The 25,753-nt window shown below is 45.7% G+C and overlaps 1 protein-coding gene across 3 annotated transcripts in view; it reads left to right on the top strand.

The window, feature by feature from the left end:
• Window positions 1-25,753, top strand: part of ADAMTSL2 (ADAMTS like 2) — a 54,637-nt gene that overhangs the window by 8,650 nt on the left and 20,234 nt on the right. For 2 of the 3 annotated variants that reach the window (XM_088147258.1, XM_088147256.1), the window contains 9 exons: window positions 2,602-2,744; window positions 8,281-8,356; window positions 8,756-8,858; window positions 10,727-10,872; window positions 10,978-11,101; window positions 11,300-11,380; window positions 11,919-12,094; window positions 13,498-13,837; window positions 19,253-19,634. In XM_088147258.1, the coding sequence (XP_088003384.1) occupies window positions 8,324-8,356; window positions 8,756-8,858; window positions 10,727-10,872; window positions 10,978-11,101; window positions 11,300-11,380; window positions 11,919-12,094; window positions 13,498-13,837; window positions 19,253-19,634 (1,385 nt within the window). In that variant the 5' untranslated portion in view covers window positions 2,602-2,744; window positions 8,281-8,323. The remainder of the gene's footprint in view (window positions 1-2,601; window positions 2,745-8,280; window positions 8,357-8,755; window positions 8,859-10,726; window positions 10,873-10,977; window positions 11,102-11,299; window positions 11,381-11,918; window positions 12,095-13,497; window positions 13,838-19,252; window positions 19,635-25,753) is intronic. The other variant, XM_088147257.1, reaches the window with a different exon arrangement.

Below are 25,753 nucleotides of genomic sequence, written 5' to 3'. Positions count from 1 at the left end.
ACACCCTTTACCTGCTTTAACAATTTACACAACATTACAAGTGGAGACCTGGGAGAGTGAATTTCAGTCAGTCAAAATGCCGTACACAATTGAGGAATTCATCCTCAAAGGTCTGGAGATTCATGCAAAAAATCACTGCAACCTGTTTAAGAAGAGTCTTTTGCCAGCACAGATGGAAGCTTGTGTAAGACTCATTCCTCCATCAGGGAATTCTGGGAACAGTAGTTTGGTGAATGGGCTAGTAATGGAGAACTCTTAGGAGGTGACTCTAAATTCCCAGGATTCTGCAGAGAAAACTATAATCTAGAAAGGGGTATAAAACTGAAAGCTATAGATGCTGTTCCATGTTCTCAGTTACTCCACTGCTTCTCTGAGAAGTGCCTTTAAAGGTAGAGAAAGATGCTAGCTATGTAGAAAAAAGAAAAGGTATTGCCAAGAGGGTCACTGCAGAGGGCATCTGACTTTCTTCTCTTGTAAGCAGTTTTTTTTAGCTGACCTTCAAATCAGTTTTGGTGATACAGGTAGTCCTGTAAAGCGAGACATCACATGACCTCATCGCTTAGGGATGGCAATCCTGGCATTCCCCATTGCAGTCGTTAAACAAATTCCCCCAGTTGTCTGCTGAGGACCCACCCCAATCCAAGCCGTTCCAGGCTTGGTTCCTGGCAGCCCTGAGCCTCAGTAAGGTAAGGGACTGCTTCCAACTCCCCTACCCACCTATTGCCCCGCCCCCATCTCTGCCTTTTTGGCTGCCCTGCACCTGCCTTGCAGGGCAGCAAGCAGTCCCAGAACTGCACGGCTCTGGGGCTGTTTGCCATGCACCGGGAAGCCACAGCTGTACTCGCCCTCACCACCCTGCACTCAAAGGGCCCTGCCACCCTGTGCTCTGCTGCACTGGCTGACCTTTGCTGTCTTCTTGCTCCCGCTGCTGACGAGGTGTGCCCGGCCTGTCTGCTGGGCCAGGTTGGGGCTGGGTTTCATGCTGCACTGCAGCTCTGGGGCTGCTTTTTGTAAAAAAGCCCCTTTGCACCATGCTCCTGTACCGGGCTGGGGCTGGGCTTCACGCTGCTGCTCTGAGGCTGTACTGGGCTTCACACTGGCCCAAAAGGGCATAGTTGGGGGGGGAGATAGGCAGGTGGGGGGAGTTGGAGCGCCCCTGTGGTCATAAGTGCATGTGAGCTGCCAAGCACCTGAATTTTAATCATGGGACCTGGGGGGTGTGCTGCAATGGACACAGCTTTGGGGACTGGTCATAAGTCCCTTCATTCAGTGCCACCGTAACTTCGAACAGTCACTGAACTAATGGTTGTAAGTTGTGGACTACCTGTAGTAGAATGAAAGAGTTGTCTTGTGTCTTAGAGCCCACCTCAATCCCAATGGACTCTAGGCAGCATACAATAAGAAAAAAACAACACATCCCAAGAACAGTCCAATCCATTGGGGCCAAAGTCTCACTGAAATAAAACCAAGTTTCTAGAATGTCAACAAACTTGGGACCCACGTGCATTTCTGTGGTATGTCCTGGAGTGGCAATGTATAGTTAAGCAGTGGCAGCATACTGATGACACCTCACCCCATCTCACATAAAGAATGATGGCCCCTCCCAGCAGTTTTGTGTGAATGTTGAACAACATGGGGAAGAGCCTTGAGTCCTATGGGACCTCACATTGCAGCCACCAAGGACTCAAGTGCTTCCCACCCACGGTCACCAACTGGAGCTGTCCATTTACATAGGAGCAGAACCATCATAAAATGGTGTTTCCAAATCCTAACTCTTAGAGGTTGACCAGAAAGATGCCAAGGTTAAAGGTATCAGATGCCACCAGATCTAGTAGAACCAAGAGGGACATACTTGCCCCATCTAGTTCTCAACAGAGATCACCTGCCAGAGCAATCTAGTATATGCCATTTCTGACCCATGAGCAGGTCTGCATCACACCTGCAAAGAATCCTCTGGCTTTCCATCACTTTCACAAAGGATTGTGTTGTCTGTTCCACCCATTAGTGGTTACATAGTAGAACCTATGAAAACCATTGTCAGCCAGATAGGCATTTCAGGTCTCCAGGAGATGATTGCCCCATAAAAAGTGAATGAATGAGTTTTAAGGAGAGTCTCCTTAGGGTCTCAATCTAAACTTGTTCTGGTCTTGTTCAGAACCTGAACTAGAACACAACAGTAAAACATGTTACACCCTCACAGATCCCAGATGCAATGGCTAGGTCCACACAAAACATTGAACCTAAACATTAGGTTAACAAAACAACATGTCTTCATGTAACATGCCATCCCTAAACAAATAGGTTGTGTGATGGCCTGGGACACACAACATGCTAAAATAGTGGCTGGGTCCATCCATGTACTGAAACTCCTCAACTGTTGTGACGTTCCTGATCCCATTTTGCTCTTTTCTGAAGGCTCTCCTTTTGCTTGTGGAGCCTCAGCACAAGTTAGCCATGTACAGGATTCAGCCACATGCAGGATTTACTGTGCCTAGCTTGAATCCCTGTTCCTGGAGGTTTCTCCTTATTTGGTTACAGTATATATTTCAAGTAGCCACATCATCAATAGTGCCTTTTTCTTTGCTTCCTGATGGCAAATAGGATAATGTGCAAGCTTCAAACAGTGTTGAAGAAAGAGCTGACATCACTGCCTATTGGTGGGGCGAGTGGACCAAGTGGGCGGCATGCACTCGGACATGTGGTGGAGGAATCAGATTCCAAGAAAGGCACTGCCTCCAACAGAGGTAATCTCTGGTGGCTTTGTCCATCTGTCATGACTTTTTCTAGCTATGTGCAGACTCTTTTTGAACACGAGTTTGGGGTTCAGAGCATATTTGTGTTCAGAAGCTGCTTGAACAATGCTGCAGGGGGTTATTGCTCTTGCACAGTGGGCTATGAAGTGGCAGAGAAAGAGTCATCTGTCTCTGTATCCCACTTCAGTGTGCAGCCCTCCTGCCTCCCTCTTGATCAGCTGTTGCTGAGACTGCCAGGCCTCCAAGCCTGAAGAACCTGGTTTAAAAGAAATGAACTCCAGGGTGGCCCTGGAGGCAGGGTCCAGGGGAAACGAATCCACACCAGCCTGAAGTGGCCGGTAGGTGCTCGGCTGACCCCACCCCCCTGAGATCACCTCCCTGTAGCACCAACAAAAGAGTTAGAGAAGCATGTCGATTTGTAACTGGCAAAACCTGCGTTGAGATAAAGGGGGAACACAGCTTTAACAGCAGAATGGTTGAGAATAGCTTTAAGCAGTCTCAGATGGGCTGGAGAATCAGATGAAGTCAACTTCGTGAGGACATGGCAGAAAAATACAGGTTTTTGAGGCATCTTTGTCCCATGGTTAGGTGGAAATGGCTCTAAGTGTAAAAAGGAGATTTGTTTGGCTATCTTCATTAGTACACAGGCCTTGACCAACAGACTGCAGCCAGAGGCCAACTCCAGCACTAGCAAGTTAGGAGCTTGTTATTTACAATCCCTGAATTCTAGGTCTGGATTCTCTCTTCCTGCTCTTCCTCAGAGATGATCTAGTCCAACCCCTACACGGTGGAGGATTCACCATGATCCTCCAGCCTGTCTTTGAAGACCTCCACCGAAAGAGAACTCATTTTTGAGCAGCAAAACAATATTGCTGGGGATATCTGGAAAAGGTTTTATTTGCTTGCTTGTTGCTAGTATTTCTGTGCTCCACCCATAATAGGTCTGAGCCCTATACGGTAGAAATAGAAATTAAAAACATCAAAACAATAACAATTAAAATATATTCCAATGTCACTAATCAGTAGAAGGAATCATAAAGGAAAACTTAACATCTCCCAAATACTTTCTTCCAGAGCCAAGTTTTCATTTCTTTTCAAAAAATCAATAACAAGGGACTGATGGAGATTTTCATATCATAACTTGACTGCTCTGTGATAAAAACTAGGTGTCTTGTGTGATATTAGTCAGATCTAATATCCCCCAACACCTACAGGGCTCCAGGACCACTTCAGTGAGTTCCAGCAACTCTGGTGGGGAAGTAGCTGTGCAGGAGGGAGACTGGCGCAACAGCTTATCCCTGTGCACCCACTCTTCTGCAGAAAAGCACCACTGGCCACCTGCAGGGCCTCCTGGATGGCAGCTGCCATTGCACTACACCAGCAGGGACATGGATCTAATACACAGATAGTCATGCTCACAGCCTCAGTAACCTGTCCACTTCCTTGGAATCCATTGGTTTGAACTCTTCCTAGATACCCTTGCGAGATCATGCCTCATTCAAATGGCTGACTAGCAGTTCTTCAGGACATTCTGACCTAGCACTCAGTGCCCCTGATGCCAGGCAGTCAGCCTACCCCCGCCACTACTCATACACACACACCACAGCCCCCTCTTTGCTCCCCTGCTCTCACCCTGGGTAGCTAGAGGCCTAAACTACACCCTACCAAGCTAGCACAAATAGGGTGGCATCTCTCCCCTCATCATAAGGGATGGCAAAAGAAGGGTCAGTAACGTTCCCTTTTTCCCTCTGCCCAGAGGATGTCACTTGCACAGAAGATGTAAGTGGGATCAGAACCCCTTTCGGGGAGGAGTCTGAGGACTTCGCTAGATGGGATTTGGATTCCCTTTGGACCTTATTTCCCTAGATGTTTAGTTTTTGGGGGGCCAAAGCTAGGCTGGTTTACATTGACTCTGTCAGTTTTGTGTATTTCCCTCCTTACCATCACAGGGAATAAAAATTCAGCAGTGCATTTGGTGGGGGCTGCACTGGCTGACAAAAAGTTTCCAGGTTACAGGCGGCCTGCCCCATAGCCAGAATGTGGAAATAAAAGGAAATATGAAAATGGGGTGCCAAATCAGGAGACTCAGACAATGCTAGCAAGAGCAAGCAAACAAGTGAGATTTTCTAAAGCTAAACTGGTTAATGATAGCCACTTGGATTAGGGTTAGGCTTAGATTTAGGCTTAGATTTAGGCTTAGGGTTGGGCAGGGAATGAGCATCAGGTCCGCTGCTTGAAACTAGTCCCACTGTCCGGCCCTTAGCTTGGTGCCCAGCTACCAGGTCCTTGGTGGCCATGGGTGCCAGATCAGAATGTAACAAGGCTGCTCTTATCCATGATCTTGTCTTACCAAAACCTGGTTGAGCCTGGAGGGGTTCACCTCTCAGAAACGTGCCCTCCTGGGTTTCAGGTTTTGCACCAGCTGAGAGTCCAGGGGATAACTGGATGTGAGACGCTTTGGTTGAATTTATATATTTATTTATTTAATGTACAGGACTTATATGGCCATCTATCTCATACAATGACTCCAGGTGGCTCGCAACAATCCATAAGACATAGTTAAGAACACCCTTCCGCCCAGGCGCCAGACCAAACATCCCCACAGCTCAACCCCCCATTCTAGCCCAAAGCTTGGAGGAAGAGCCCGGTCTTCACAGCCCTCTGGAAGGCTAAAAGGGTAGGGGTCTCTCTGATCTCCATTGGAAGGCTGTTCCAAAGGCCTGGGGTGGCCACCAAGAAGACATGTCTCTGAGGTCCCATCAGATGGCAACATTTAAGGGAGGGGACCTGGAGCACACCCACCCTGTCTAACCTAGCAGGACAGGCAGATATCCTCAGGGAGAGGCGGCCCCACAAGTAACCTGGCCCTGTGCCATGTAGGGCTTTAAAGGTGATAACTAGCACCTTGAATTGCACCCGGAAAGCAACTGGAAGCCAGTGCAGCTCACGCAGCAGTGGTGTAATTTGGGTGAACTGTGGGACAGCCAAAACTGTTGCAGAACTGGACCAATTGCAGTTTCCGGATGGTCTTCAAGGATAACCCCAAGAGTACATTGCAGTAATCTAAATGGGAGGTGACTAAGGCATGGATGATTGTGAGCAGGTCGGGCTTAAGGGAACAGCTGGGATCACTGCAGTGTGCTGCCCTTACTGCTGCCCAGCAGCACCCCTGCCTGAGCAGCTGGATTCCATTTCTTTATTGTCAACAGAGTCCCCAAGGCTGTTGGTGTCAACGGACTTCAATATGCCACCTAATGAGTCTGGGGTGGCTCAGGAATTCATCGCCTCCATGGCAACCATGGACCTTTCCCAAGTCGTCAGTGCATACCGGCAGCTGTATGTTGGATCTGGTTTTCGTCTGAGATGTGAGGGCATTAACATCAATCAGTTGCCATGAACAGATCACTTTCTGTTTGTCTTTCAACTCACTGATGTCACCCTCCCTGCACGGAGACAGGACCCATATATTTGGCTTTCACTGAGCAACATTTGGCCTTCACTGAGATTCACCCCAGGCAATTGACAGACCCAGTAGGGTTCCAGAGAGGGCTGGGGGTTTTCTCTGAGGATCTGGTGGGCGGTTCAGCCAAGGTCCTAGTTGCTGCCTGGAATGGGTGGGTGGCTGGGGCCTTAGATTGTATTGCTGCTATGTGGCCTCTTCCTGTGTGCTGATCCAGGGGTGCACCTTGGTTTATCGAGGAACTCCAGGAGGTGAAACACCAAAAAAGATGCCTGGAGCACCATCTAATAAATTTAAATAAATAAATAACATTGGAGGAAGACTTGAAGCTAGTGTGACTAGACATGGGTAACAGCCCATATTAGAGATTACTTCATGATGATAAGGGTGGTGAAACATCATTATTTCTCTGCCTTTATTGCATCCACTGATGGCCATCCAATGACCCTGTTTAGAGTGACCTGGTCCCTGTTGGGTAGGGAGGGCCCCTTGGAATATCTGCTGGGCTGCTGTGAAGATTATTAAGCTATACAGCAGATTAAACCACTTGGATCTGATCCGACTTGAACTCTTGACAGGGCAGATCAGGCCAAGGTGCCTGGGACACAGTCTGGTGGCATGACACGGGATGAGTTTGAGACAGTGACTCATAAGGAAGTGGACAGGGCTCATTGCGCTGTCAGCTCAGCCACTTGTTTGCTGGATCTGGGTTCCTCCTGAGTCATGAAAGGAGCCAGGGAGGTGACCCAGTTGGGACCGTGTTGGCCTCTCTGACAAAGGGAGCAGTGCCTCCTGCCTTGAAAGAGGTGGCAGTATGCCCCTCCCCTTAAGAGGCTGCCCTTGGACCCAACAGTTTTCAATAACTGCCAACCAGTCTCCAACCTTCCTTTTTGGGGGAAGGTTGCTGAGAAGGTGGTCAGTCTGCAGCTGATGGAGGAAACAGATTATTTAGACCCATTTCAGTCAGATCTCAGATTTAGTACTGAGACAGCTTTGGTTGTGCTTGTAGATGACCCATAGAGGATCTGGGATGAAGATGGTGCATCCATCCTTGATCTCTCAGCATCTTTCAGTATCATCTACCATGGTATCCTTCTGAGCCTGTTTGCTCCCAGGTGGGATTCAAGGGGCTGGTTGCTACCTATATAGCCCTACTGCCTGTCTCCCATAGTATCTGCCCAGCCAATTCAATCTGGCGTGGTTGGTGTGCTCTGGGTTCCTTTGATTAAACAATGCCATCTCTTGGGACCCTGGAAGCATGCCTTCTGTGGACCAATGCCTGGAATGAGGTTCCCCTCAAGACCCAGAGGGCCTGTGCTCTGCTGGTATTTTGGAGGGCCTTGAAACCTGGCAAGGGTGAGTGAAGCCCCCTTTGGACTGTGTTGACTCAGGTTTTTTTCATTCCTGTCAGGTTTTTGTCATCCTTGTCATCTTTTTTCCTTCATTTTTGTCTATTATTGTAGACAAAAGCGCAGGTGAAGCACAGGTGAAAAGAAACTAATGTTTTTATTTGTGAGCCATTGGGAGTTGGATGGCAGATAAATTTGAATAAATAAAAATCAACGAGCTCTCTTGGCCTGCTCTTTTTCCATCCATGGGCTGCAGAGAAAGAGAATTCTGAAAGCAAAATGAGTCTTGGGTTGATTTGGCCTTCACTGAGGTTATTAATATGTATTGTTTGTGGTGTTTCTTCCTGAATAAAGCAATTTAGTTGACCTTGGGTAGCACAGTGGACCAGTGGTTGTCCATCTCTGAAGTTCCTTCCGATCCTGGACTCCTACAGTGAACTAACTCATTGGGACCTCCACATTTGATAAAATAAGGCCTCTTTTCTAATCAATAATTTGCTTAAAAATACTTTAACAGGAATCAGGAACATATTTTTAGTCCTGATGTATTTTTATGCAACTGCTAAAAGTGATAAACATGGGAGATGAACCTCAAGACAGGATTTCATGACACTCCACTTGTTAGAGGCAGTGTGAGCATGGTGATTGCTATTCTTTTTTTACTTAAAATGATTTAATGAAACATTGAAAACCATACCACCTTTCCTTTTATGTTTAGAAGGAAGTTGGTGACAGGATTTCTTAATAAAACGTGCAGCGGGATGTCCAAAAGATACCAGCTGTGTGAAGTGCAAGTAAGAGAATTCTTTTTTGCTGTCATTGAGAGAAGGGCAGGGACTGAGGTGGGATCTGGCTGTAACCAGGAAGAAGCTTTGTCAGTGAAAGTTCTATCAGTGAGAATACTTACAATTCTCTATTTTGAGATTTTGTTTCGATTTTGACGGGGAGGTGTGGATTCTTTGGAACTGCAGAACACAAAATTTGAGAAACATCTTGCAATTCCCCTTTCGTTGCAAATGCAGCTTTTTATGGCAATGCCTGCTGCAAAGCTTGGTTTTTAAGGCAGATGGGCAAATGCCCGGGGAAATCCCCAGCCAGTGGGTGTATGAGCAGCCTGCTGGCAGCAGCAGAACTTGAGCTGGGAAGGGCAGCGGCTGCCTGCGCTTTAACCCGCGCTTCTCCTCCTTTTCCAGCAGTGCCCTCCAAGTGGAAGAAGCTTCCGGGAGGAGCAGTGCTCGTCCTTTAACTCACGGGTATATAATGGGCGGACGTTCCAGTGGAAGCCTTTGTATCCAGGTAAGCAAGATGATCTCTCTTTGGTTTTCACAACGCAAAACAATTTTAAAGGTTTGAAATGAATGGAGCTCTTTTCTGCTCCAGGAAAAAGAAATTCTCTTGAAGATGCCATTTCTTTTATTACTTTATTTATGTAAAAGATTTATGTGGCCACCCATAAATAAGTAAAACACAATTCTGGGCGGCTCACAACAATAACAAAATGATAAACAAGAAAATCAAGAAAACCAAAACAAAACAGGTGCCTGGTCCATCATCTCCATCCATTCATCTTTGCAGTCCCCGGCCTCTAACCTTACTAGCCAGCTCTTTACAGCTTTTGGGAAGGTTAAGAAGGTGGGGCCCTGCCCGATCTCTAGGGATAGGGAGGTCACAGGGGAGGGGTGGCTAAGGAAAAGGCACACTTTCCTTGAGCCATTAGATGGGAACATTTAAGGGAAGGGAGTGAAGCGTGCCCACCCTATCTGATCTGGAGGAATGGGCAGATATCCTCAGGCAGAGGTAATCCCACAAATAACCTGGCCCTGTGCCATTCAGGGCTTTAACAGTGATAACCAGCACCTTGAATTGCACCTGGAAAGAAACTCGCACAGCAGTGGTGCCACATGGGCAAACCATGGGGTGCCCAGCACTGCACAAGCTGCCACATTCTGGATCAGCTGTAACTTCTGGGTGACCTTCAAAGACAGCCCTATGTAGAACCCATTGCAATAGTCCAACCAGGAAGTGACTAAGGAATGAGCGACCGTGAGCAAGCCCTCCCGGTCCAGAAATGGGCAGAATTGGCACACAAGACATATCTGTGCAAAGCCTCCCCCCCGCCACAGTTGCCACCTTAAAAACACGTGGCAAGAGACCCAAGTGCTGAGGCACATCACATTATAGGAGCCTACGGTCAGACCTCTCCCCTCACACCAGCAATGACTGGAACTGGCCACAGAGAAAGGAGGAGAACCACTGCAAAACAGTGCCCCCACCCCCAGTCCTCACCGCTGTTCCAGAAGGATACCATAGTCAATGGTATTGAAAGCTGCTGAGAGATCCAGGAGGAGCAGGACAGTTGTACCACGTCTGTCTCACGCCCTCCAGAGTTCATTCACAAGGGCAACAAATACTGTCTTGGCCTGAACCCCAACTGAAAAGGGCCCAGGTTCATCCAGGGCCCCCTGAAGCTGAAAGACAACCACCCTCTCCACAACCTTCCTTAGAAAGGGAAAGTTGGGAACTGGATGAAAGTTGTCCAACACAGTCAGGTCCAAAGATTGCTCTTGAGAAAGGGGTGAACCACTGCCAAGGCAGGCAGAACCATCCCCTCCCACAAAAAGGCATTAACCACCACTTGGACCCAACCACATGTCACCTCCTGGGAGGCCTTGACCAACCAGGAGGGGCCTGGGTCCAGCACATAGGTGGCTGAGCTCACAGCCACAAAGACCTTGTCTAGTTCCTCAGAATCGACTGGTTCCAACTCCTCCCAGGTACCTTTTCCATGTATCTGACTCAAAGGAGGCTTTGTAATTGCAGCATCGAAACTCTGTTGGTAATTGTACTGAATATTTAGCATTTCCATTTTCAAGTTTCGTTCTTTATTTATATGATTTATATAGCCACCAATTACACAAGTGACAAGTTAAACTAGCAGTTTCAGTTTTGGGGGTCTTCTTAAAAAACAGGTGGTGCGTGTTTCCACCCAAGCGTCCCCAGGGGTTTCTCCTGCCTACGTTCTCCACTGCCATGAAGGTTCAGAGGAAACCAAAGCCTTAGAGATGGCACTGTTGTGGTGCTGTCGAGCCCTGCCTGTTCCAGCTGGCACCTTGCTCAGTCTGTGTCTCTCTTTCTCTCTCTCCCTCTCTCTCGTCTCCCCTCAGATGACTATGTCCACATCTCCAGCAAGCCCTGTGATCTCCACTGTACCACCACAGATGGGCAGAGGCAGTTAATGGTCCTGGCCCGGGATGGAACCTCCTGTAAATCCTCTTATTTCCGAGGGGTGTGCGTGTCTGGAAAATGTGAGGTTGTTAAACATTATAGCAACCCTCTTGTCCATAGAATTCTTGCTGTTGCTCTGGCTGCGCCCCCGGCTGCCTCTCAACGCTCTCTTTCTTTGTGCGGCTTTTAGCCCATTGGATGTGATGGGGTTCTGTTCTCCCCCCACGCTCTGGATAAATGTGGGGTCTGCCAAGGGAACGGCAGCAGCTGCACTCACGTAACGGGGAGCTACCGAAAGGGAAATGTTCCGCTTGGTAAGACAGGAGGGGGACCTCTGGTTGATTTCTTGATGGCATTGGTCCTAAGGAAAATGCTGCCTTGGGCAGGGAGGCCAAGAAGTGGGAGATGGTGTGGAGCAGGATCTCGGTAGACCCGATCCCATTGTTCTGGGAGTTGGTGGTTCTAGCCACTGTGGCAGTTTGCTTCCTATTCATTAATATGGTTTTCTGCAGGATACTCTTTGGTGACTCACATTCCTGCTGGAGCAACAGATATCCAGATAGTTGAACGGAAGAAATCCGCTGACGTTTTGGGTTTGTACAATGCCTGGAACTATAACCGATAAAATATTTATTTGTTGTATTCTTCTTAGGAAACAAAATATTTTAATTGTAATCTAAGTATACAGCCGATCCTGATCTCTTTGGTTTCATGATCTTAAAATCTCCAAACTCACATTTGTATTCCCTTCCTTCTTTCCTTCCCTCCCTCCCTCCCTCCCTCCCTCCCTCCCTCCTTTCTTTCTTTCTTTCTTTCTTTCTTTCTTTCTTTCTTTCTTTCTTTCTTTCTTTCTTTCTTTCTTTCTTTCTTTCTTTCTTCTGATATTTTTCTTATTTCTGTGACTTTTTTTCTTAGCCACATAAGTCCAATAATCTGCTTCCTTCTCTGGCTAATGCTGATCAGAATGTCCTGGACATGATGCAAGTTCCCATTGTGGTCTGGGTAGTTGGAGTGTTATTTGATTCAAGTCTGACCAGCAGCTGTTATACAGAATAGCATTGCATAGCTGTTGATACATCTTTCAGTGACTTGCATCGTACAAATCATGGCCTCTCTTTGTGGATTTTGTAGCTATTGCAGATGAAGGTGGTTCTTACTACTTCAATGGGGACTTCAGAGTAGACAGCCCCAAAAACTTCAATATTGCAGGAACCATTTTCAAATACAGGAGACCAATGGACATTTATGAGACTGGCATAGAATATATTGTCGCACAGGGGCCTACCAATCAGGGTTTAAACATCATGGTAAGTTTTGCTTCTTGAAACATAAAAGTATCTTCCAGTGCATGAATGTCACCTGACTTGTTAGCAGTTCGCTAACATAGAAAATATACTGTAGAATCCTAGAGTTGGAAGGTACTTTGGAGCTCCATCCTCCTGCCCAGGGCAGGGATCCTCAGACCATCCCAGAAAAAAGGCTGTCCAACCTTGGCTTGAAAACCTCCAATGATGGAACCCCCACAGCTTCAGGAGGGAGCTGTTCTACTGTTTAATAGCTTTCACGGTCAGGAAGTTCCTCCTTAATTTGAGTTTGGACCTCACTCTGTAAAGCTTCCACTCACTGATTCTTCTCCTGCCCTCATGCATTACACAGAATACATCCAACCCTTCTTCCCTGGGATAGCACTTCAAGGATTGGAAGATTGCTATCAGGTCTCCCTTTAACCCTCTTTAGAGAAAACATGTCCAGTTCCTTTCACCATTCTTCATAGGATTTAGCCTCCAAGCCTCACCATCATTGTTGACCTTCTCTGCACTCTTTCCAGTATCCTTCTTCAACTGTGGTGACCAGAACTGGGCAGCATAGTTGGGGCCATCTGTATCTTCAGAGGGAGGCTGTTCCATAGGACAGGCACCATGACAGAGAAGGCACAGTTCCTAGGACCCACCTAGGAATCTTGTTGACCCGGAACATGCCCTTGCTACCAGATCTGGTGGAATGGGTAGAAACCATTGGGGAGAGGGGGTCCCACTCAGTTTGTGATGACCCATGTAACACCCTTACTAGGGAAACTGATGGGCACAATTCAAAAGGTGGGTTGTCAAAGTCCTCCCCCCTGTGGAACAGCCTGCCTTGGCATCTGGATCCCTCCCTCTTTATTGTTCCTTCAAAGAGTGGGAAAAGCCTGGTTCTTCAGAAAAGCACTGAGGGATGAATGAAAGGTTGGGGTATTGATTACTATAATTAGCTGCTTTATCTGGTTTTACTCTGTGTAGGTTTGCTGTTAGCCACTCCCAGTCATTAGAACTGCAGCGACACACGAACCTGAGCAAACAAATCATCAGTCCACAATGCTTCAGCCAATCTTGCCTTGGGCAGGAGTGGGGCTGTATGGCCTCTATGGCGCCCTTAGTCCTATGGCCTGTGATTCTCGACATGCCCAGTGGACTTCATTGAGGGGCAGAGTGTAAGACGAGCCCCAGGGTCTCCTTGAGGGGGGAGGCATTGCGGGGTGAGCACTTTCCTCTGTTTCTCTGGACACCCTTGTGTCAACGGAGAGAGGGGATTGGCTGATCACATACTGTTTCCTCTCCTCGGCCAGAATTGGGGCCTTCGAGCTCCTGGCTTTTTCATACCCCATAGATCCACCATGCCCCCCTCCCCTTTTACATGACAGAATGTGTGGCATTTTTCCCTTTTCTTCCAGGTTTGGAACCAAAATGGTAAGAACCCATCCATAACATATGAATATACCCTTCAGACCAGGCCTCATTTGAAAAACAGGCCACCGATATACTTCGGCTTCTCTGAATCAGACAGTGAAGAAAAGAAGGAGCTTGAAGGAGAATTCCTCTTGGGGCTTGCTCAGCTCAATGCCAGCCTGTTGGCCACACTCTCCCAAGAAAATGGCGGCCTGGAGAGCCTGCTGTTTGGCCGGCAAGAGAGAGGGGATGACTTGGGGCTGAGCAAGATGCAGCAAACCAATGAAGTCAACCCCAGGACCCAACCTGAGTATGGCCCTGCCCTGCAGAGCAAGCCCTCCGCAGGTGAGTAGACCCACAGCTAAGGGTGTGCATGACTTCCCATTGTCGAGGTCCTGTCTGATGGCCACAAAAATTCTTGGAGCAAAGGCCTTCTTCTAGCAAGACATTCAAGCTGTGTTTTTCATTTCTATGGGTGTAATTTTTCAGGGAGCCCTCAAGCTGGATGCCCTTGAGCAGGAATCCAGATTAAAGCATCCCAGACAGATGGCTGTCCAGCCTTCACTTAGACAAACACAACAATGACTTTCAGAGCTTTGGAAACTATCTGGACTGATGTAGCCAAAAGCATATTTGCCTTTTTGCCACCACATTGCACAGCTGGCCATTCATTTTGCCATCAACTATTGTTCCAAGGTCTTCACAAGCAGCAAGCCAAGTATTTGTTTTTTCAAGTGAAAAACATTAAGCATTGTTCTGTTGCTTTCAGTTCATTTCTCTAAGCCAGTGTTTCTCAACCTTGGCCATTTTAAAGATGTATGGACTCCCAGAATTCCCCAGCCAGCATGCTGGTTGGGGAATTCTGAGAGTTGAAGTCTGTGCATCTTAAAATGGTTGAGAAACACTGCTCTAAGCTATCCAGATTGTTTTGAATTCTGTTCTGTGTTCCCAGGTATTAATGATATCACCCAATTTTTGTACCCTTTGCATATCTGATAAGTAGTCCATCCACCTCCTCATCCAAATCATTAATGCTTGAAGAATAGAAGATCCAGCACTGACCTCTGTGCCACCTCACTGAATGCCTCTCCCCAGTTTGTTGAGGAACCATTGATAAGAACTCTTTCAGTATAGTTTTTGATTCAGCTGTGCATCCACTCACTGTCATGACATCCAGATCACATTTAATTTGCTTGCTAATCAACATGTCACTGTATGCCTTACCAAATGCTTTGGTGAAATCAAGTTCTACGTACAGCATTCCCATCGTCTATTAAGGAAGTTATCTGATTTAAAAAATGAGGCAGGCTGTATAAAGATGGAGCCATAGAATGTAACAGAAGAGACCTTGGAGGTTATCTAGCACCTCCCCAGTACAGCATCCATTGCTAAAGCATCTTCAACTGCCTTGGCTTGAACAATTACACCTCCACCTCTCCTGGCAAGGCAGCCTGTTCCATTGCTGAACAGCTCTTATCTCTAGGAAATTCCTCCTGATCTCTGACTGAAATCTGCTTCTTCATAATTTAAACCCATCTTCTTCATGATCATCATTCAGGTACTTGAAGACAGCTGTCATGCCTTCCAGCAGTTTTCTCTTCTCCAGGCTAAACATACCCAGTGCTGCCAACTGTTCTTCTAAGGTGTTTTTGTCCCCCAGTTTCCTTATCTTCTTAGTTGCTCTCCTCTGACATGCTCCAGTTTGTCAAAGTACTTCCTAAAATGTAGCATCCAGAACTGGATAAAATATTCTAGGATGGTTTGGCCAAGGCAGAATAGAGGAACAATTTTTCATTTCTCAAGCTTGCCATTATATTTCCATTGATGTGGTTTAGGATTACATTTGCTTTTTTGTAGCTATATCACACTGTTAGCTCAAGTTCATTTGTGATCACCAAGACACCAGGGTCCTTTCTGCATGTCCTGCTGCCCAGCATGATTCCCCTCATCCTATTTTCATGCCTTTGATATTTCTCATCCAAACGAAGGACTTTATATTTGCCCCCGTTGAAGTTCATCTTGTTGGTTTCTACCCATTGTGTTCCAGTTGGTCAAGATCCTTCTGAATCTTGAAGCTATCTTCTAAGGTGTTTGCTGTTGTCCCTACGTTTGTGTCACCTGCAAATATGATAATGTTGTTTTCTAAGCCCTCATCATTATAAATATGTTGAAGTGTTTAGGGCCTAGAAAGGAGCCCTGCAGTACACCATTCGAGACTTCAGCATGACACAGAGGCTTTGATGTGCTCTCCTTGGGTACAATTCTTCAAGCAGTTCCATGTCCATCTAATGGTAGCACAGTCATGCACATATTTTGCCATCTTTTCTGCTGGGATCTCATGGGAGACATCGTCATATCCTTTACAGAAGTCAGGTTACACTACCTCCCTACATGCTCTGGTCAGTTAAGCTGGTCACTCTATGAAAAAAAGGAGGCAAAGTAGGTTTGCATTACTTGTTCTTAACATATCATGCTGGCTCCTGTCAAGCAATGCATTCTTTCCTAAATCATCCAAAATCAGCTGTTGTACACAGTTCAGAGTTTTGCCTAGTATCAATACCAAGTTGATTTGTCTGTAATTAACCATCTTTTTTCCCTTTTTGAAGAAAAAAACATTTGTCCCTCTCCAGTCCTCTGGCACAATGCCCAGCCTCCATGATTTCAAAAGGTGAGAGAAAAGGATGTTGAGGTCCTTCTTTCAAGGCTCTTGGGTGTAATCATTCCAGTCTGTTCTGAAAACTTAAATTGTCCATGTTAGCCTGACGCTCTATAATTACAACTTTTACTGCCCATCACCTGTTAAACACCCTGACATCTTCTCCAAGCAAGGAATCTACCCCTTTCTTTTTCTTCAGTTTTCTACCAATATAGCCAAAAAGATTCTTGCAAACCTAAGTTGAGAGCCAGTGTGGTGTCATGGTTAAGGCACCAGGCTAGAAACCAGGAGGCTGTGAGTTCTAGCCCTACCTTAGGCATGAAGCCAGTGGGGGGACCCTGGGCCATTCCCTGCCTCTCAGCCCTGGGAAGGGCAAACCGCTTCCAGTCACCAAGAATCAACACTGATTCAAAAGGACCAAAACTGAAACAAATCCGTAAGTTCCTTTTCTGCATCTGCCTTAACTTTCATTCTGCAAATATTAGCTACTTGTTGATATACCTCACTGATTATTTCCCATTTATTTATTTGATTTATATAGCCACCCATCTCACATACGTGACCCTAGGCAGCTTACAAAAAAATAGATAAATAGAAAAATAAAAAGACATAGCAGCCAAGCATCTTAAACATGACCATCAACAAGGCCAAGAGATGGGCTCTATTGCACACCCAGAGTCCCAGGCCCAGGCACAAAACCAAGTTTTCAGGGCCTTATGAAGGCCAGTAGGATCAGGTCTAGTCTGGTCTCAGCTGGAATCAGGTTCTAAAGGTCAGGCACCATGGCAGAAAAGGCTCTCCTTCTGGGCCCTGCTAGCTGACACGCTTTCACCGATGGTACCTAGAACATGACCATCCTACTAGACCAGATAGGACAGGTAGGAACAACTGGGGAGAGACAGTCCCGATCCCAGGCCATGAAAGGCTTTAAAGGGGACAACCAGCACTTTGAATTGCACCCAGAAGCACACTGGGAGCCAGGGCAGCTTGCAGAGCAGGAACTGAAGCTTCCAAATACTCTTCAAGGGCAGCCCCATGTAGAGTGCATTGCAGTAATCCAAGCGGGAGTGGACTATGGCATGAGTGACTGTGGTCCAGGAACAGGAGCAACTGACAACCGGAAATTGTGCAAAGGCTGCCCTAGCCAAGGTTGACACCTCCTCCTCGAGCAGGAGGCACGAGTCCTGGAGGACCCCCAGATTGTGCACCAAGTCCATCTGGGACAGTGCTACCCCATCCAGAACCAAGGATAGAAGGTTCCCGGTACCAGGAAGTCCAAAAACCCAGAGTCCCTTGGTCTTGCTTGGGTTGAGGCGAAGCCTATTGCACCCCATCCAGGCCTCAGCAGTTCTGACTAATGGGTCCCCCTCCCATACTTACTCCCAGCAACCTCCAGCCAGTCCGCTCTCACCAGACTGTCAGGGACACCCAATCATACAACCATCAGAGGGTGAACTAGACCTCTTCCATCCCCCCAACCCTGGGCTCTCACCCATTTCCTGTACATTTCCTTTTACCTTTTCATTCAGTAAAAAGAACTTTATGCACCCTTTCCTAAACACCCCAGCTCCCCATTTTTTTTCTCATTGGAATGGTTTGCAATCCTACTTTCAATAACATATTTTTGAGAAGTTCCCAATGTCCCTATACTCCCTTTATCTGAGGATTTCAGTCCTTGGGATTCTGCTTAGTACTTTTTAAAGCATGTTGAAATTGGATCTCCTGAATCTAGTGTGGATGTATGACCAATTCCCTTTTCTGTAGAACCTTAAACCCCAAAATAAGAGAATCACTTCCTTGCAAGGATTCTACTGCTTAGACTCAGATCTTTAGGAGAGTCAATCTCCTTGTTTTTCATTAGCCTCCTAAAAAATAAAACAGTCAGCAAGGCCACAGAAGAATATTTTGGGACCTTGCCATTTTGGCTGAGTTGGTTTTCCAACAGATGTCCAAGTAGTTGAACTCTCCTATTATTACTGTGTCTTTCCTCCATAAACATTTAGAAATTAATCCAGGAGGACTTTCTCCAGATCGTCTGCCTAGTTTGGCAATCTCTAACTCTACCTCCAAGAATACATTTGCTGCTTCCCCTTGTATTCCTATCCAGATGCTCTGGGTAGACCCTCAAATTCCTGATCTCAATGTGTGCGTGTATTTCCTTCATATGTAATACCATGCTTTCTCCCCTTGGTGTGACCTGTTCTTTTTGAACAAATTGTACCCTTCAGTTCTTGCATTCCACTTTCTTCCTGCTTCTCCCCCATATTCTGTGCAGCTATATAGCGTCTCTGGAATCCTTGGGCCATGTAACATTACCTATTCCTTCCTATACTTAAGTGATCATTACTGAGTGCCTCCACAGCTTGTACCTCACTCCAAATTCCCTATACATTACCCCAGCCCAGAACAATCTTCTTCATCTCATTCAGGAAGGGGCACCGTATTTCTTGTGAAAAACTCTGTCCTTTACACATTCTCCCGTTCTATTTGTGCAATATTTAGCAAGCATGTTTCCCATCGTAATGGCTATCATTGTACCAAATAACATCACATTTTTTGCTGGAGCAAATTATGGGCACTTTTTTAAAAAATGAGATGTTAAAGGTGCTTAACTTGAAAAGCCTGCACACACTTCCATGAATTTTGGCATGCTTTATTATCCCCTTAGAACAGTCTGAAAAGTTGAAATGAAAAAGTTACTGCTATTTGTGTTGTTCCCATACCGTGTGAGAACAGAGCGCTCTGTTGCTAAATTTCCTTCCAAATCTGGGTGAGTCACATCGAACTAACTGGGTCAAATTGGGCCATGTCCAGGGCTCCAGATTCTCTCTGCCAAGTAACTCTAGATGTACCAAGTTTTATTTTACAGCAAAACCATGGGATATACTGTGTGAACCCAGCATTGTCTCTCAGCCTCAGAATTCCCCATCTGCATTATGGAATTATAAAGATTGGATTTACAATCCTTGCAACAAGAGTTATAAAGATGAGAACACTAGAACATTGGAATTCTGAGATGTAGCTCAACTGACATTTTCCATTTCACTTCTTGAATTTGGCCAATTCTTCATTTATCTTTGATTTTCCCCCCCTTCCCATTCCAGAGTCAAATGCAACTAAAAGCAATTATAAGGTGGAAGGAAATGGAAGAGAACTGGACTCCCTTCTCCCTTCTCAAGAATTCCTTTCAGAAAATGCAATCATCCATAGCCTTGGGGATAAGATGTCAGATTTGAAAGAATCCATCTGGAACAAGACCTTGAACAGTATCTTTTCTCCAGTGAACCCCATCAATGCTTTGGGGCCTGAAATAGACCATCTCTATGTTGATTATGATGATAGTGATGACCTGCTGGCTTACGCTGCTAATGGCACTTTTATGGAGCTGACCCACGAGGAAGCCATCAACACATCTTCAGAGACTCAGGTTTCCAATGCCACTATTTCTGCTGCCAGTCCTCAAGGGAACAGAACTCAGAAAACAAGGTAAGGAGTTGAGGATGCTCCTTGGCAAGTGAAATTTTGTTTTGGTGTTGCTTCTAATGCATTTCAGGATGAAGGCCTGTACGGTAAGTTGGATGGATACTCTTATTTAAAAACAAAGTTGAGTTGCCTTCCAAAACAAACATCTATAAAAAGAGAAGGTTGTCGGACATTTGCCTGAATAAAAACTCATGCCAAGTGAAGACCTTCTCTCTCCTCAGAGTATCCTCCCCAACATGGAGGCAGAAATGAGGGTAGGGACTTCTCTCTTGTCTGTCTTAATATGCACACTTGCCCCCCCCCCATGGTGGTGGGGCATGCACCCCTCTTTCCCCTGGAAGAGGAGGAGATGACAACAAGATTTCAAAAGTTCTAAACATGGCAGTGAGCACCACTGGACTCAGTGGGATGTATTAAGAGTGAAGCTGATGCTTGTTGAGCCCAGTGCAAAAATCTTTAAATACTGCATAATTTCTCTTCTACCCAACCTTCATTTCATTTTACTTCTCCCTTTCTTTTTTCTTTTCTACTTGGAGCACTAACCCTTTCCTTGTCTTTCCTTTTCTGTTTCTACAAGAAGGAGGAAAGAGATGTATGTAAGTGTGGGTGTGTAAAGACAGTAATTTGTGTATGGAATGATAACCTGTGTGTATACTCTATGTACTCATGGTGGATTAAATTTACATATGGGATGCCTTATTTTATAGGCAATTAATTTGGTTTAAGCTGGAATTGGCAACCCTTGGTTAACAAGTTTGAGAAATTGAACATTGCACAGGATTCTTGTATTTTGTTTTTTTTTCCTCTTCCTTTTTTTTTTTTTGAAAGAGATCATTTTAAATTCAGGGTCAAATTTCCTTTTGGTAATTATGGTAATTTTGAAAGTAAATGAAAAATGTAATATACGGAGTAAAATTAGGTTCTTTAATATCAAAACTTTTTTCAAGTAAAAAAGAAAAAAGGTACACTGCTGATGTTATAAACAGATATTTGTTGTTTTAAGCTGGAACAGAAACTAGAGGAAACAGGTTCCTTTGGGTGTGGGTTCTGGTATCATTTGGAATGGAAGCTATCTTGGTCCTAGATAACCTGAGCCTGCAACTGGATGGTAGGACTGCAGTGTACTTGTATCTTCTGGGTGTGTCAATGGTATTTACACTTCTGACCATTGTTCCCTTCTATCCCAAACTGTTAGGAGGTAGTTCTTGTCCTTCCTTGATGGTAGGAACCTCTATTTTATATTATTCTTATCTCAAAGTTTTGCTATGATACCTCCAGTCTCCAAATGGCCTGCACCGGTGCTTCCATTGGGGGCACGTAGTGTCTGAATGGGGGTTGAGGTGCATGCAGGGGAAAAGATTAACAGTGTGACCTGAGGGGCTGGACTTGTCTGAATCAGAGGTGACAGGCAAGTCAACTTAGTCCTGGCCTCACTGATGCTTCAGCTAGGGATATCCATGACAAATTATTGCAATGCATTTCCCATGAACCTGCTTATGTTCTTTTAGTGGGTTTATCTCTGGCCTTTATCAAGGCCATCTATTGAGGTGTATGGCCACAACAGAAGTCTTCTGATAGGGCTGACTGGCCCCAAATCACCCAGGAAGATTCCATGGGTGAGGGTGGACTAAGATGTGATGCTTGCGAGCCCTGATCCAGCGTCACGGTGGCTATTCTGAAAATAATCCAGAACCTGGCATAAAATTCAACCACACTGATGCTGGTTGAAATTGGAAAATGACAGCCAGTACATTTTTCAGCCCAATTCAGAATGCAACTCTTGACTTTGAAAAAACTGCTGTCCTTCATCCCACCTCTAAATTAACCTCTATTTTAAAGTCTTCTTGAGTCTTGCTCCAGAAATGTTGCACTGCCTCCTTCGTAGCTGAGAAGAAGGTGGGCATTTTGTGGCTCAGCGTGTCATGGAACCCAGCCACTGCTTGACTGTGGTGCATGAACCAGGTTATGACGTTGTTTGGCTTGTTTGGGGCTGTCCTATGATCACAGCAGCAAATTAAAGGGTCTGCTTTATACAACACCCATGTAGCCAAGGCCACCACAGTGTTTTCTGTGAAGCCCTTATGTCAGATGGCATTCACATACACTTAAACAGAGCGATTATAAGACCGGTATCTTCATTTACAGAACATATTTAGCTTGATTATTTTTCATTTTGGTAGTTTTGCAGTGGTGTAGTGTATTCTGTGAACTCATAGAGGCCTTCTATTAGTTTATGATTCAGTGCCTATCCCAAAGACACCCAGCAGGCTTTCAGGCCTAGAGAACGTGGAACATGAAACCCCTACACCAAAGCCTAAGGCTTAAAGACACCCATCTATCATTATCTGTCTATCTATCAATGTACAAACAAATCTCTTAACTTAAATAGCAATAATGTAATTATTTGAGAAATATCATACAAGGACAAGAATTTTGATTGATTTATGGGAGGCTGCTGCTAAAAATGTCGCTTTGGGGGTCCCAGGCTCCCCCAATTTCTTTTAGAGTGGGCACCCAGAACATGCACCCTCTGCTAAATTGTGTAGACAGATGATCTTGCAAGCCATACAAGACTATAGGTAATTGTACCCCAGAAGCCAATTGGCAAGCAGTGCAGCTTGTGAAGCGGTGGGGATATGTACGCATACCACAGCAGGCCCATCACTGCCTATGCCATTGCATTCTGGACCAGAAGTAGCTTCTGAGTAGCCTTGAAGGGCAGCCCCATGTATGGCATGCTACAGTAATCCGGTCGAGAGGTGACCAAGGCATATGTGATGGAATGGGTGCATCTGGGGCACAAGGGGAACCTGCACAAAGGCCCTCTTGGCCACAGCTGCCACCTGCTTTTTGAGTAGGAGCTGTGAGTCCAAGAGGACTCCAGTCTTGCATGGGGAAGTACACGATGGAGTGTCCCTGGAACCACAGAGGTCAAACAAAGCCTCCAGGCACTCAGTCTATCCATAGTGACTTTGGGTTCTCCATCTCTGGAGATTTTTAAGAAAAGATTGGACAGACACCTCTTGAGGATGACTTGATTGGTTTTCTGGCACATTGCAGAGGGTTGAGCTAGATGATCCTTGTGGTCCAGGTCAACAATTCAAGGCACTCACAGGTACCAGGAAAGGCTGTAACCAGCAGTGTGTCTAACATTGCACTGATTTCTTTTCAAGACTTTTGTGCAGTCTGTCAATCTTATTGCCTCCCCTCTCGCACCGCGTCTTCTCTGTTCAGCCTTGCACTGACACATCTCCTTTTTCTTTTCCTTTCCTTTCCCTTATTGCCTTTCTTGAACTGGCCTATTGCATTGTCTTCTACCCTTTTCTCCCTAGACTTTCTCCTCTCAATCTCTGGTGCTCCAGGCAGCAAGTCCCGATGGTCAGGCATCTGAAGAAGGTGACTGGGGAGAAGGAGAATAGACTCCTGGGAAGGGGGATGGTCTGAGCTCCCACACAACTCACGACAGGAAGTGAAGGAACATGGGGCAACCAGCTCTGTTCTAAAGACCAAATAACCTGTTAGTTGCATGGCTGTTCCAAGACAAATGTGGTAAATTCCACCATTCTGCCATCAAATGCTCCATTTCTGGGGCAATGTGTCAGTGATCTCCCAAAGTTTTTAAGGTGTGTATGCCCATCATAAATTTAGAATTTGGGCTTATTTAGTTAAAAGAAGAAAGAGCCTCTTCATATATTCAGAGGCATTCATTGTCATTAGCTGAAAAATGCCCACCATTATGGTGGTCTAACTGCCTGGCAAGTGGGGGAGTGTCAAGCATTAACTTTACTCTCCCTGGAGACCCCCACCTCAATTAGGACTGATACATAGCTCAAATAATGGTTGTACACAAAGTAACTGAGCAGTTAGCATTTAAGTGTTAGTCAGCTTATTCTTTAAGTGATTAATGGGGAGGATTGCATTTAATTATTGCAAGCTGCAGAGTGAAAGTAGTAATTTCAAAGTGTATTTGATTTATTTATTTATTTATTTATTTAGCCACTCATCTCGCAATCACAATTCTGGGTGGCAAACATAGGAGTAAAAATGAACAAAACAAAAATCATGATTAACAACATAAACAACAACACAGTGGTGCTCAAGGGCAATCAACAACACAACCACAGTCATGCCAAAGAAAACCACAATGGTGGGCTCATCCAATCTACAGGCCCCATGCCTGGGGGAGCATCTAGCTCTTCAAGGATTTATGAAATGGCAACAGGGTTGGGGCCAAATGAATCTCAGAGGGTATAGTGTTCCAAAAGGTAGGCATCATGACAGAGAAGGCCCACTTCCTGGGTCTCACCAGATGGGGCACTGCTTAATAGACGACCTGGAGCATGCCTACCTGCTGGATCTAATGGGCCAGCCAGAAACAATCGGGGAAAGATAGTTCTGCAAATAATCCCACCCTGTGCCCTGAAGGGCTTTATAGGTGGTAACCACATCTTGAATTGCACCCAGAAACCTATTGGAGGCAGCGCAGCCCATGGAATAGCAGTGCAATATGGGTGTACTGAGGTGCACCCACAACTCTCCGCACCACCTCATTCTGGACCAGCTGCAGCTTCCAAGTGGTCTTCAAGGGCACCACATTGCAGCAATCCATTTGGGAGGTGACCAAGGCATGAGTACCCATGAGTATTGCCTCCCAATCCAGGAAAGGCTGCAGTTGATGCACAAGACAAATCTGGGCAAAAGCCCTTGTGCCCACCACTGCCACCTTTTCCTTCAACAGGAACCATGAGGGTCTCCAAATTGTGTACCAGCTCTGTCTGCATCAAGAATGGTCCTACTGCTAAGAATGGTAAACCTCCGGATCCGTGGGCCTTAAAACCCAAAGCCACTTGGTCTTCCTAGGGTTGGGTTGAAGCCCCATCTCGGCACAAGAAAGAATCTCAACAGCATCACTTGGTTGGCCCGGGGTAGAGATGTATAATTGGTTATCTCCAGCATACCGATGGTACCTAACCTTGTGCTGGTGGATGACTTCACCCAATGGTTGAACTCTGAAAATCAAGAATGAAAATCAGTTTTTTTTCCCCTTCTAGGAATTTCTCTGCATTGTGCAACAATGTGTTTGTTTCACTGGTCCTTCAATATTTAAAAATTGATTTTCCTGCTGTTGATCGGTTTGCAGACTGGGGAAACTGACTGACTGTATAATCCTGATACCATTTTTAGTTGATCAAGTGGAGCTTGTCACGGTTATGTTCAGGCAGTTTTCTTAGTCTGAAGATAGGTTGTCTTTGGGTCTTCTGGAATTTTTGGGGTTTTTTGGCACAGACATAAAAAGCTTCATGTAGTATAATTGTGTCCATGTTTACTCAGATGTAAGTCTCACAGTGTTCCATGTGACTTACTCCAGGTGAATGTCCATGGGATTGCAACCTAATTACTTAAGCCTTAAAAGGAAGACTAAAACAAAAAGCAAGAACTGCTGCACTTTTGCAGTCTCCTTGCTCGTAAAAGAGAGGAAGGGAATTAATTATTCCAGAGCTTCTGCTGTCGAGAAATGTGATCGGCCCTGATTTGGCAATTCAGAGACAGGATTTCTCCACACTCCCGCCCCGTGCCCATTTTCAAGCAGCAAAGCTGTTCTGAGTGTAGCTGTGAGGGTCAGCTATGGTAAAGTTGCAGAATAGCCTCTTGACCTAGAACAGGGATGCTGAGCTCTGTGGACTCGGCTGATGACCTACAAGTCAGCCCGAGACATTCAGAACTTCTCAGGGAGAAGCAAACGGGAGTTTCTGGAACCCTGGCACACATGCTCACACACACACAAACCCACAAAACCCACACCACCCCAAAATGGACACATGCACTGCAGGGCATACTGCATATATGTACAGGATTTATGTGTCAGAATAGCTTGTCCTTTTCTGCTATGCATAAGAAGGTGGCAGTGGAGTAAAGTACCACGGGCCAAAAAATATGTGCCCAACCTGTAGATTTGGAAGGGTTTTTTTCCTTAAAACAAAGAATATTAAGCAGGACTGTAACTTTACGCAGAGACCTACTAGCACATGCACACACACATGCACACTCTTCTTCTGCAGATTGTATATCAAGGAAGACTGAGTTCTGCAAATTGTGTAACTTTCTGCATGTTATATATATTT

Source organism: Python bivittatus, unplaced genomic scaffold, assembly GCF_059951505.1.
Source record: "Python bivittatus isolate LINGU-HERP-01145 unplaced genomic scaffold, Pbiv_v1 ctg000160_np1212, whole genome shotgun sequence".
Classification (NCBI taxonomy): Eukaryota; Metazoa; Chordata; class Lepidosauria; order Squamata; family Pythonidae; genus Python; species Python bivittatus.
The sequence above is the reverse complement of the archived record's forward strand: the minus strand, read 5'-3'. Positions and strand labels throughout refer to the sequence as shown.